The 13,383-nt window shown below is 38.6% G+C and overlaps 2 protein-coding genes across 5 annotated transcripts; one reads left to right on the top strand and one right to left on the bottom strand.

The window, feature by feature from the left end:
* Positions 1-134: 134 nt before the first annotated feature.
* On the top strand, positions 135-2,615 carry LOC135163549 (Golgi SNAP receptor complex member 1). The gene is made up of 5 exons (XM_064123072.1): positions 135-308; positions 536-711; positions 963-1,144; positions 1,531-1,599; positions 1,685-2,615. Exons 1-5 carry the CDS (start codon positions 275-277, stop codon positions 1,920-1,922), a joined length of 699 nt encoding a protein of 232 aa, XP_063979142.1. The 5' UTR covers positions 135-274; the 3' UTR covers positions 1,923-2,615.
* A 734-nt stretch (positions 2,616-3,349) lies between these two features.
* On the bottom strand, positions 3,350-12,475 carry Sno (strawberry notch). Of its 4 annotated transcripts, none has more exons than XM_064123054.1 (9): positions 12,325-12,475; positions 11,076-11,163; positions 10,906-11,004; positions 10,233-10,454; positions 10,029-10,145; positions 8,686-9,309; positions 7,909-8,504; positions 4,986-7,290; positions 3,350-4,805 (listed from the first exon to the last, which is right to left on the bottom strand). In XM_064123054.1, the coding sequence occupies exons 1-9, from the start codon at positions 12,343-12,345 to the stop codon at positions 4,699-4,701; spliced, it is 4,179 nt and encodes a 1,392-aa protein (XP_063979124.1). In that variant the 5' UTR covers positions 12,346-12,475; the 3' UTR covers positions 3,350-4,698. The 4 variants fall into 4 exon arrangements, with proteins under 4 accessions (XP_063979124.1, XP_063979125.1, XP_063979126.1 ...); XM_064123055.1 differs by lacking the exon at positions 12,325-12,475 and adding an exon at positions 12,032-12,080; XM_064123056.1 differs by lacking the exon at positions 12,325-12,475 and adding an exon at positions 11,334-11,793.
* Positions 12,476-13,383: the final 908 nt, after the last annotated feature.

The following is a 13,383-nucleotide window of genomic DNA, read 5'->3' as shown; positions in this document are numbered from 1 at the left end:
TCTGTTTGTCGTTTGTGTTCAGGTGTAATTCAAAAAAATTACATTTTTCATCTGTCATTAGGACAATTACCAGTGGCGACCTCCCTCTGCCGAAATTATCTTCACATTGTGATACGTCAGATGAGTCGAGTCAATCGTAAATTGGACATTCATCGTTCCTTCGCAGTAGCCAAAATATTTGTTGTCTACAAACAGCTGATTTGTAGATTGAGGGATTATTGATAATAATAAGTTTGTCTAGGTCGGTGAAATTGTGGATCTGATTTATGAAGAAATGTCGAAACCCACGGAGGCTGTGGACTGGGAAGGTAACCTATTGTTCTTGTTGTTGGATTAGAATTTGATACATTTTCCGCCAAAAGCTGAAAGTATTGAGTTCGATAGATATTACACTTTAAATCAATCAGTGGAACAATAATAGAAAATGGCTAATGATATGGGAGACAGGAAAATGATGGACTCAATGGATATTGGAAAAAAAATTTCTAGGTTATGGGCAAGAATATCAACACCCACTTATTTTCATCTATTTCAGATCTTCGCAAACAGGCGAGGCATCTCGAGAACGACATTGATGCTAAACTAGTGGCGTACAGCAAACTTGGGATTAACACAAACTCCAGTCATGCCAGTGCAGACACTGTACCGTTACTAGATGAAGATCATGTCTTTGATAACATGACATCAGAAATTGGATCACTCTTGACAAAGGTAAGCACCAACCAACGAAGCAAAATGGACAGCGCATTTTTTTACTTCTAAAGCTTTAGTAAATGTTGCAAATAAATATCTCGTGACCATTTTGCTTCATCTTTGTTTATAGTGGAAGCTTTGATGAGTTGAGCAAAAGTCTCTGACAATTTTAGATAAGAAAAAGGTTTTTCCTACCAAAATTTCTTGTATGATTAAGAAAATTAATTTTATTGGAAGTGAAAATAATTCAATTAATGAATAATTAACAGCTGGCCATGATCAACGATAGGATGAGTGGTATCCAGGCGAATGGAGCTGCGATGCTCCACACGATGCAAAGACATAAGGAAATACTGAAGGATTATAAATTGGAGTTTAATAAATTGCAGAATAATTTTATGAGCCGCAAAGATCGCGAGGAACTGCTGGGAAGTGTTCGACAGGACATTGAGTATGTCTTTTTTATAGCTAATAGTTGACTATTAATTGACTCTATTAATTGTTAATATGGAGACATCAGAACGCGGATTCCCTTCGATCAGCTTCATTTTATTTTGATGATAAATTACGAATGAGGCCATATTGTTGCAACTTTACGTCTTAAAACTAATATGGTGAAAAGAGAATCAATTAATTCTCATGAATTTAACTAAAAGGATAATTATTTTGTGACATTCCATTTAAATTAATCTTCACAACTAAAAATTTTTGAGGGATTAATTTTTTTTAATGGTTCCCTTTCGTAAATAACTATGAATGAGATTAAATTTCATTTAAAAATATTTAATTCTAGTGGAAGAATAATCCTACTAATAATTGAAATATTAAAAATTTCAGTAATTACAAAAATGTCGGAGGGTTGAACAGAAGAGACATGTATTTAAAGGAGAATCAACACATACACAAGTAGGTCTTCATAATTGCAAAAAAATCCAGTACCTCATCTACTCACTGATAAGTAGCTCACTCAATCACTCTACTTGAATTTCAGCTCCGACCGTTTGATAACGGATCAAATTAACATCGCTATGGAGACTCGAGACAATCTCATGTCCCAACGTCATGCCTTCAAGCGCATTCAAACGAGATTCAACGACATTTCAAATCGATTTCCAGCAGTCAATAGTCTCATACAGCGAATTAATTTGCGCAAACGACGGGACTCCTTGCTTCTGGGCCTTGTCATTGGATTCTGCACTTTTCTGATGCTCCTCTACGCCTTTCACTGAGTCAAAATTTTGCATTTGCATTGACAGAATATTTGTTACATTCGAGCTCTCATTTGGCTCAAGCGATTTATTGTTATTCAAAAGTCATAGTTATTTATCAATAATAATGATAATGGAGTCCAGAGGATGTATGTGGAATAGAATGTGTGATAAAGGGGCGAAATGGAGGCTTTGGATTTTTTTTGCAAGTTTTGATAGCTCATGCAGTTTCTGGTGAATGAGACAATTGTTTTTCTCGAGTTCGTGATAATGAAAAAATGTCTAGAGTCCATTTTGCCCGATTTGAGTGGCACCACAATGAAAATAAGATTCTTCATGAGAGAGAAGGACTGTAAATATATTTTAAAATTCCACTGAAAATTTTATATCCTTGTATATACACCAATGTTCATTAACATCTCAGGTTTTTCGATATCTTCCTGAAATAAAAAAAATTCAGAATATGAACTTAAATGTTTATCGATCGGCATGTCGCTAAAGTGATGCCGTTGATTCTTGAATTGTGGATAAAATACTGAATAAAAATCATAATGATAAACGTTTGGACAGTTTTTACAGGATTGTGTTTAGCACAGAGTGACAACTGAGGCTCCAGGGAGTTGATTTTGTATTTAGTTACAGTTGTGTAATGAATACACATTTAATGAATTATTTTCTTATGTCTAATGGGTAATAAATTAAAATTTCTCTCAACTGTGTATCATCACTCAACACTTTCATCCTCCTGACACGTGTTTCATATCTTCAAAAATGGAGATATTATTCATTAATTTCAGAATTCATGGGATAAACTTGGACAAGTCGTGAGGTGTGGACAAAAAATTATCTATCACTTATCCGAAATTCTGTCACTTTATTAATAGGAGCATTATTGTCAGTAACATAGACAATGCTAAAGGTAAGAAGCTTTGGCAATTGGGCACAGAATAAGTTACACTTAATCCTCAATTATTGAAGATTTGAAACCTCAAATAAGCGAAAATGTCAAGCATCAGCTTTTCGTTCATTTCATTAATTTCTCAATCGAAATTTTTTTTTCTACAGTTATGGGATATGTTCTACGTGTTGCAGTGCTTATTCTCGTGAAAACATGCTCAATTTTCCGGTTAATCAGTAGTCTTAAATTTTTATGCCTTAGGTATCGTATACAGACGTTACATTTTGCAGCTTCGAGAACATTTCATAGGACTCATAGACGATTTCCAGGACTTGTTGCATCAAAATCTACTGATTCCACATTTTTAGTAATGAATTTATAATAAAAATGATTAATTCTATGAACAATGGCATTGAAAATTAATTGGAGAATTTAAAATTAAATTTGGATATAGTTTCACAAATGTCAGACAACAACTGCAATATTAAAAATAATGTTATTATAATACAAATAAACGTCTCAAAAAAATGTAAACAAAAACACAATTCAGGACAATTTAAAATATTTTTTATATATTTCTCAAAATATAAATTTTTTGTGTAGAAAATCATATTTAAATATTAACGTTTTAACATCGTTAATTTTTTGGGGTTGGGATGATCTTAAAGTTCACTAAATTATAAATATCGAATTCAGTTCGTTACAACTGAGCAATTAATTAAAAATTAAATCGAGTAAAATTCGAGTAAATGAAAAAATTACTCGAATCGATGTTTCATTTCAATGATTTATAAATCTCATTTTTTCTAATTATTATGAATTATATCCACGTGATATTTCACCCCAGAAATCGTAGAATTTCGTCCGATAGACTCTGACTCATTAAATAATGATGCAACCAGCCTCGCCCATCGTCAGAACAAAAGAATTCAAATGAAGCCCTCTACCACACATTTACATCAGAATGATTTCCTTTTCTTTAATAATTTTTTTTATCCTCTTGAATACAAATGTAGGGTCGAATTGAGCGTAAAGCCGAGAGTCGTTCACTCATATTGCTAATAGGAAAATTGCTACACAGTTCATATAATATGACAATTTGTTACAACAAATATACCATCAAGTGCCCATCGGATTCAACTACACCAAAAATAAGACGAATCATTGTGAATAATTAAATCGTAGTGATAATTGTTTTTTTCGTCAAACAACTGTTGACGATAATACTTAGTTAAGACTGTCAACTACCGTTATTTCATCGAAATAATTGAAATATTCGTTAATATAAAATAGTTTTCATTAAAAAAAAAACAAGGCTCTCCGATTATGCGACTATGTAATTTTCATATTTTTCTTTATTATTGAGTACGTCAAAATATCACTATTGCGTACGTAAATAATGTAGTGAAGAAAGAAAAATCATAAAATTGCTGCATTTTTTTCCCTCTTTGAAAAATTCATAGAATTATGTATAAAACGAACTTATTGATAGCAGTCGCGCGCGCTGGTGTGAGCGTCTTCTCGAAGAAACGTAAAAATAATGTTCGTAAGGGCCTCTAACTACTTAATCTATCACGGGAAGCAACGCGCGATTATTAATTTTTACTTTTATCCATGAATTTTTCACTCTATTTCCCCTCTTCCTCATTCGTTCCCAAAGAGGCTGCATTAATTACCAGCATCTCAATGAATTTCCCCTCGATTATTCACGTAGACAGTCTCCATGTTGAAATTCACATAAGTAGGACAATGCAGATATAATTAAAAAAAAAGTATTCATTCATACAAATTCCACATTATTTTTTCACCTCCAGTTTCGCTATCGTGTGGACAAAGTAATTCGATTTAATAACTTAATTTAGTAATTGAAGTTGGCTTTGCTGATGAGCCGATAATTGGTTAAAAATTCTGCTCTTCAGTTTTTTCAGCGTCCGATGATAGGGCCTGACGTAGTGCCTCCATGCAGGCTTTTGGAATTAATGTACCAACGACTTTCAAGCCATCATCTGTAATTGTTAAATTAATTGGATGACATATCGAAATATTAAAATAAGTGAGATATTGCTATTGTTAATCAATTAGATCATTAGTGTGGCCTGGTAGGCCGACATTAACCAGATTGTGAATTTTTGAAAACCAAAACCAAAAAAAAGAAAAATTTTTTTAAATAAGTTTCATAAACTCACCAGTCCTCAGCCGGATAACTTGCATTTTAGAATTATGACCAGAACGTGCAGCAAGTATTGACTCCACCCTACTCCAAACACTGAGTACCGAGCCGGCAAGAACATTATAAGATCGTCGTCGAAGTCCAACTTCACAATCCATTCCAAGTGTAACATTCTTACAATTTCCCCTCCAATAAGCGTGCGAACACGTATCAACAGACGCCTCAAACTGTTGGGTCCAGTGTGGTTCAGCCTCATCGGAGGACACTTTCTTGTACTTTTTCTCAAGTTCCCCCAGTGTTTCTTGTCTCAACTGGAGGCCAGTATTGGGCCTGTAAACCATATACAACTGATCCTTCTTTCCCTCGCCCTTTTTCTTCCCATTCTCCACCGCAACTGCGAGAATAGCGGTCTGTTTTCCATTTCTCACTTGATGACTGAGATAGAATCCCTCCTTGGATCCAACAAGTTCAGCCCACTTGTCAGTGGCCTCACCCCAAGTCATTCCCCTCTCGACATGAACAACATGAAGTTCAGTGGGAGCAGTGCCAGTGGAGTGTTTCCTCATGAACCTAAACGTCTTAACCCTCTTGACATTCTCCCCAGATGTTCCCAGATCCAGAATTCCCATGTCAAATCTACCAGTCTTCTTGGCCTGTGTGACAATGGCAGTCAGAGTATCAGTGAAATACTTGAACAGACGATTCTGAAGATCAACAGGCATTCCCAGTATTCTATTCAGAAACTTGGACATATTATTATAATCCTTATCAAGTGAAAGCACCCCAGGCATATTTTCACTGTTGCAGATGAGTCCGACCCCAACAAGAGCATCAGCAACATCTTTGAAAAAGTCACCACGATAATCCTGAGGTGGTGGCACCAGTGGTGGCTCATATCCCATGATGGTCTTCATGGTGGCCTCCAGGGCAGCTCTACCATACTTATTATCAATATTAAACTGCGACAAGTCTCTTGTTTCTGTCGCCCTTCTATCACCATGGGTGAGAGCCCCCAGGCTCTCAAGTCTCTTGGCAACGGTGGAAGCAAAACGTCTCTCACCAGCCAGATCAGATATCAAAAATATGTACTCAGGTGCATTTACTTGATTAGAACGATGAGTTCTACCAAATTGCTGTATAGCTCTGTCAGCACTCCAGGGTAATTCCAGAGTTATATGAACTCTACGCATTTGATTGCGAGCTCGTCTGTCACTCTGAAGGGAAATACCACTGCTGGCAGCCTCAGAGATAATGGCAACAGTCTTTTCACCATCCATAAACCGCTGTTTTTCCGTTAAATTCAGTGTCTCGAGGGGAACATCAACTTCAGAGCGTGACTCATACTGAATCGATCCATCCTCAGTTTGGACTACTCGTCCCTTTCTTCCCGTCATTTCAGCAACATTCTCGGGTCCGCCGAGCTCGTCTATCAGCTGGTCCAGGGTATTGGGGGGTAATTTTTCACCGAGTGCCTCGATTTGGGCAAGTAACTCCTCCTTCATGCAACATGCACGTTCAATTGCGTCTCTGGGGGGTGCACTGCTGCTTGGCTTCATTCCAGGATAGTGCATACCTGGGGGAATGCTCGTGATGGTGACACCTAGGCCACCAGAATCTCCATTCTTTTTACTATGTTTCTGGGCCGCTGCAGCTGCTGCTGTCTTCTCAGCCAGCATCGATTGAATCTTGTCTTGGGTACTGAGCCTCTTCTTCGCTGGTTTCTTTGCCTTTCTCCCTGGTTTTTTCTTCCTTCTGTCCCAGGGATCAGCGTCTGAGTCACTGTCGCTGTAGAAGGGATTGAAGTCCGAGCTGACGTTGCTCTCTTCGTCAGATCTGTTCTCCTCTTCGCTTTCACTCCCTGAAAGTTTGAATTCTGAACCGGAACTGTGACCACCATTGGCATTGGCCTCTGCCTTGTCTTCGTCGGTGATCTCTTCTTCCGAAGACCAAGCACGCACCTTCTTGGAGGCTCTCTGGGCAGCCTGACGAACCGGTTTTCGTTTGCTACCACCGGGAACAACCACAAAATTGTCGTCACAGAGAGGCGTACTGGATGCACTCGCCAGAGCGTTGTTATTTACTGCTGTTTTTGGAGGCTCCAAACCTAGAAGTCTATGGATTCTGTTACGATCGGGCGCGGGAAAGTGCTTCTCCACTAGCGTCTGGAGGACACCTTTGGCTGTTGACACGAAGTCACTCAGTTCACCGTCGTCTCTCTCCAACTGCTCTAGGGTACGCGCTTCACCCGTTGACTGAAGACCAATTACTACACATTTGCCACATTTAACTGCTTCGCGGGCAACTGCTACTGCATGTTTCACCTGTAATTTTTATATTTAATTAAGATTAATAAAAAGATTCCCTGAGATTATCATTTTTATGAAATTAACGAGATTTCTGGTGAATTTTCTTTTCATTTTTTAGCGAAAATCCGTTTTTTTTGGAAATTTTTTTAATGGAAAAGATTTTAGAAACTGTTGAGAAAATTCTTTAACTAAAGTTTATTGAAATTTTTCCTCTTGGAAAATACGAAATTAAGAAGAAATAATAATTAGCGAAATGCTAGTCGTGAGTGAGATGTAATTAAATTTGTCTAGGAATAATTCGATTAAAGGAATACGATTTTCAATAAATACATGCTCCTCTCAAGTGAATGGCTATTTCTGGCGGACCAGGGGATTTACAAGAAGAAAACCATCACGAGTTGAATCTTTTCCGTCCAAATTCCAGCATTTTTAGGGATTACACGAAAAAAAAACAATTTATTCGTGCCGAATATTCATTCTGCTCAAAAGAGTGAAGTTTTTTTTTTACTATCGTATTGTTTCAGATAATCCTTGTTGAATATAATTAAATGCGACCTTTTGCCATAAAATTTTTTGACAAAATCCTAGTTTTTTATCCCCAATCCCAAAATAAAATATAATCTCCCATCGAACCTTGGCAGCAATGCAGAGATACTTGAAGAATCGTTGATGGGACGACCAGAATTGTCCCCACATCGTCTTCTTCATACGGTTCTCAGCATCAATAAGTTCAGCAGCCTCGTGAAACCTCTGCATGGCATCAACCCACAGCCTGACCGAGTGATCATAGACCTTGGTGAAGTCTTTGGAAAGGGGCACCTCCTCAATTTTAAAAGCAACACCATGAAAACTCAGCTGTCGAGCAATGTACATCCCTCTGAGCTTCATGTCCATGGCGACGATCTCCATAGCTCCCACCCCTCGTTTCTCGACGGCGGCTATAAAGTCGTTAAACTCGGGGAATGGTGTGCCCTCACCCCAGATCCCCAAGCGGACCATGTAGGCCATATTCCTGGGCTCTGAGGCGCCTGTTGCACTAGCGTATACAACTCGGGCCTTTGGCAATTTGTTCTGAAGCTCCAGGACTGTCAGACCTGTCTTCGTGGGCTTCGAGCTGCCTGTGGGGCATAGATTCTTCGCTCGATGACACTCGTCAAAGATTATCAGACCATCGAAGTCCTCGCCGCACCACTGGAGCAACTGTTTCAATCGACTTTTGTATTTACCACCTAAAGTGAAGAGGAAAAATTGGGTTAAATTAGTTTTATTAATTATTGAATTGTTGCAAAGTAGTTTCCCGGATACAAATAAATAATTCCTAGAAAAGGAGAATTCTAAAATTTCATTTAGATCCTAGGCATTTGGTTTCTCCTTAACAAATAATAAATATAAAAATATTCAACTCCTTACCTGATTGAGTGGATTCCCCAATCAACGCTGAGTAGGTACTGAATATGACACCCTTCTTGACATTTCCATTAACAGCCGATGATATCTTAGCATATTTGAACTTGTTAAGCGGATGAACGTCTATTTTTCCTGCTCCAATGTCCTTTAGATCTCGTTCCGCATCGTACTTGAGGTCGTTGGAGACCGACACCCAGATAGCGCGTTTCCGCCCCCTCTGGTAGTTCTCGAAGATGATGCCGGCGATTGTCCGGCCTTTACCCACACCAGCGCCATCGCCAATGAGAAAACCTGCTCGACTGCCGTCCGGGAGGAGGTGCTCGTGCTGCTGAGAGGCGTACGTGATGGACTCCAGCTGGAGAGCAGACAGAGCGCCTGATTTTATCGTCTCCTCTGGCAGGGATATTTTGTACCAGACGTCAGTTGGCTCCACACTCGACAGCGAGGCCGTCTCCACCACTGGATCAGGGTGCTTGCGGCCTAGCTTTAATTTTGTTGGCATGTAGTCGGCGTAGGTTTCGGCTACACCCATGTCTTCATCATCCGCCTCGTCTTCCTCGGGAATTGTCGGCTGCATCATCTTGTTGGGATCTGCTGAATTCATCCAAAGCTGAGAGACTGCTTTTCCTGAAGAATCAAACAGCGGTTAGAAGGAGCTGATCATGAGGTGATTTTTTTACGTATATTTTTTATGGCTGAATATTTGTTTACTTGTGAGGATTCAATTTTTTTATATCCTACGGTTTCAAGAGAAATTATGTTATATTTTTATAACAATGACAATTGTTCACAAAAAATATTTCCTAAAGGTATATGAATGTCGGAAATAATTATTTCCCTTCCAAAACAGTGGAAAAAAAATGTCCCTGGATTTGTTTCAAAAAACTTTATTTCCTTCTTGAAGAGGGAAAGCCTCAGAATTTTTCAAAATGTAAAATGCTTATAAAATAGTTAAAGTCTGTAAGCCCAGTCACATAAGGCAATATGAAATTAATTCATTTACACAAAAAATTTGTTTTTGAAAACATTGAGAAAGAGAGCTCATTTGTCACTGGATTCAATTAATAATGGTTTTAATCTATGCCTTAACCATAGTAACGAGCGCTCGATTGAATATGCAATCCTAATTAATAATAGAATTAATTAATGTTCTAATGCTAACCAGTAAATGGAATGAATCAGTCGATCTTTCAAAATTGAAATAAAAATAGAATAAAAAATATTCCTCCTTCAAAAATAGAATAATAATCATAATAAATTCATCAATGAGAGGCCAAACATATTTTATAATTCATTGATAAATCCATCTCCGATAAAATAATAAGCCAATAGTCTAAAGGACAAACCTGGCAGTCCAGCAGCCCAGTTCTGATGAAGTCCACTTTGATTCAGCAGCTGCAGGAATGGATTGGCACCCATGTTCATATCAGACATGCCCATAAAGCTGCCCATGAAATTGCCCACTAAAATACAAAATAACATGATAATTCCGATGGAAAAATTACATCCAACTACTGATTGCTCTAGTGAGGAATAATTGGACAACGCACTCTGTTGAAACAGTGTAGCTGCGTTGAATCCGAGATTCCCAGGAAAATTACCAAATGGCACTCCAGCCCCACCACCGAACTGGGCCATTTGGTTAAGTTGAGCTTGATTGGGAAAACCCTGAGGAGCCCCCTGGGATCCACCGACCCTCACCATTTCATACCCTGGGGCTGCCGGTTTCGTCACCAATCCACCAGGAATTTTTGATGACATTTTTGGATTTACTGAGACATTAAAAATCATTTTTTTATGCCTTTAATGTCTCGGCATTTGAGTAATTCCATGAGTAGTATTCTCCTCGTGATTACTTATCATTAATTATTGAAATATTAGAATTATGAGTGACCATAAAAGTAAAATGTTAACTTTGTTCTGTTTTCAACATTAAATACTCCCATCGACCTCACTACTCACTTTATAATAATAATAATAATAATAATAATATTAACATATTATTTTAATAACAATAATATTAACGCAATAATGTCATAGTTTTAATGAAAGATTTCTTGTAAGGATTTTTTTCTCAATTGCCATGACACTTAGTTTTGATAAACATTCCCAAACTAACCTCAAAAAAAAATTGAACCAAAAAAATCAAAATCACAGGAATAAAAAATGTCATCCCCAGGTATTATTTAAGTAAATGCCTGACTTATCAGGTTAAACACTCACCCCCAGGATTTCCTTCGACTTTAACGCCTGGGCCTCCCCCAGCATCTCCAGAGCTCTCCTCCTTGATGCCAGCAGCAGTAGCCAGGTCCTTCCCACCACCTTGCAAAAAAAAAACACAACAATCACCCATCAATCACCTCCGCCTTCTCAATCCCACGAAAGAAACTCACCAGGAACCTCAATTTTGTCTGGATCCTCGTCGTCATCGAAGTCACTTCCACTGCTTTCATCACTCATCGCATCCTTGTACTTCTTCGACTGCAAAAATAAAAAAACTATCAGCACCTCCACTAGCACGCCATAAACAAATCCCCGAGTATCGAAATAAATTTTTATCGCATAATAGCCTCCCAATTCCGTAACAAAAAAAAAACCGACAATCGCGTCTTAAAAATTGAGGTTATGTTTGAAAAATGTGTTCACCAGACCTGCATAAAATTCGTTGTTGTAATCCTCTCGACTCGCAAAATCACTTATATCATTCGTGATAAAAAATGACGCACAAATCTCACGTTGCAAAAACCCTCAAAACCGCACATTCACTTCGCAAAAGCTCGACAACCCTCCGAAAACTCCTGCTAACTCTTCGATAAATCACCCTTCCCACCTTGCAAATTTCCCAAACTTCTCCCAAGTGCACCTGGGAAAGCTTCAAACAACTCGTGAACACTGTGTTTACTCGATTAATTCGACATTATCCACGAATTCGCGTAGAATCGACTTGCCACGGCACTTTCGCCATCCGTCTAAGTCACCCCAGAATCGCAACTGCAAGGAGACGACCTGAACGAAGGGATCCCCAGTGTAAAAAAAAAATACTTAACCAAAAAAAGGGGAAAAAAGGCAAGAGATCGCTTGGCTGACAGACGGTCTGAGCGGAGAGATGAGAAATAAAATAGACGAAGATCGTAGCGCTACAGAGGGGCGGGAACGGGGTGGAATTTGTTTTTTTTTTCAACTTGTGTTTCGATGAAAAATTCCATGTGGACATAAACCAGGAGCGATTGCTATTTCTCAAATTTTCTCACCCCTCAAAACGCAAAAATGCATCCACTTGTTCCCGATTAATCACTCAACTAGCCGCATTTATTTATTAACAAACGTTGAATTATGAAAAAAAATATACCAGATACATCGACGCCGATGATGAGCCGATTTGACGCGAGGAAAAAAACGTGGATGAATGATCAGCCGGAAACCATGCGACAGGGGGCAAAAAAAGCGCGAACTACACATATTTCCGAAAAATTGACAAGAGCGTGACTTCCGACGTAGAGATAATATTATTTTTTTGTTTTCTTCAATCAACTTCCGGATAGCACGGTGACGGTGTCGATAGCTCGAATTGACTCGAAGCTCTTGTAAATATTTCACAGGCCTTGACAGTGGATGAAAATAAAATAATAATTTGTAACTTACGTTTCTCTTAGCACGCGGCATTTTGTTTAGGTGTTTGGACGTCGACTGGCTGTCCGGGCAATGCGTATACTCGTACTAGGTTGACGCCATTTTAGCTCGGTACCCTCTGTCCGACCCACGGTGCACCACGATTGAGAATTACAAAAACACCCGCGTTGAGTTCGACGAATCTGTCGGAGGGATTCTGAAGGTTCTGCGCTGTTGCCACCTCTCCGGGGCTCTGGCAATCAAGGGGTCGAACGACAAATGTTGAACGTCCATTTTCCACCTTATTCGGGGTTAACAGGGCTCTTCGAGATTTTTGGAAATCGTTTGGAGGCGATATCAAGCGATTTATTCTCCTCGAAAGAGACGATTCGGGTTTGCAAAATCAAAGCCTCGAGGATTTTCTCATGACCCGAGGGGCCGATCTGGCAACACTGTCGCTGCGCAGCGCAGATCGTTACATGATTTAAGTATTCGCGGCAAAAAGAAAAGAACGTGCAAAGTCGTGAGGGACTAACGGAGTCATTTGAAATTGGGCAAATCGATGGAATTGCATTTATTGAGGGATAAAATAGCATCGAAAAATAGTCTGATGTCAAAATTCATTCGGAGTCGCAGTAATTGGACGATGGGAAATGGTAAATATGTCGAAAAAAAAGCAACACCCCCTCGGATATGGATCGATCGTGCCTTGCCGCACGACACCAGCGCCACTAGCTGTGAATTCCAGAACTAGATATTATTTTTAACCTTCCCTCGATTTTTAGCCCTTTGTATTATGTAAAACGGAAGAAAATGTAGTACGGTCGACGAACACTGGCGGCTTTATTCTTCCGGTCAAGTTTAATTTTTAGCACAAAATTATTTTCACGCACAAAATTCAATTCAATTCAAGCACAAATTTTTTTTTTAAAGAATGTATGAGATATTGGAATTTTTTGGAGTTTTTTTTAGTTCATTAATAGTGATAGAACTTAAATCTAGGATATTTACATTATCATCATATAACATTTTATTTCTGCAAACATTTATTTCGTTTTCCCCAGAATACCCAATTTACCAGATTTGTAATTC

This window comes from Diachasmimorpha longicaudata, chromosome 6 (genome assembly GCF_034640455.1).
Source record: "Diachasmimorpha longicaudata isolate KC_UGA_2023 chromosome 6, iyDiaLong2, whole genome shotgun sequence".
Classification (NCBI taxonomy): domain Eukaryota; kingdom Metazoa; phylum Arthropoda; class Insecta; order Hymenoptera; family Braconidae; genus Diachasmimorpha; species Diachasmimorpha longicaudata.
The sequence above is the reverse complement of the archived record's forward strand: the minus strand, read 5'-3'. Positions and strand labels throughout refer to the sequence as shown.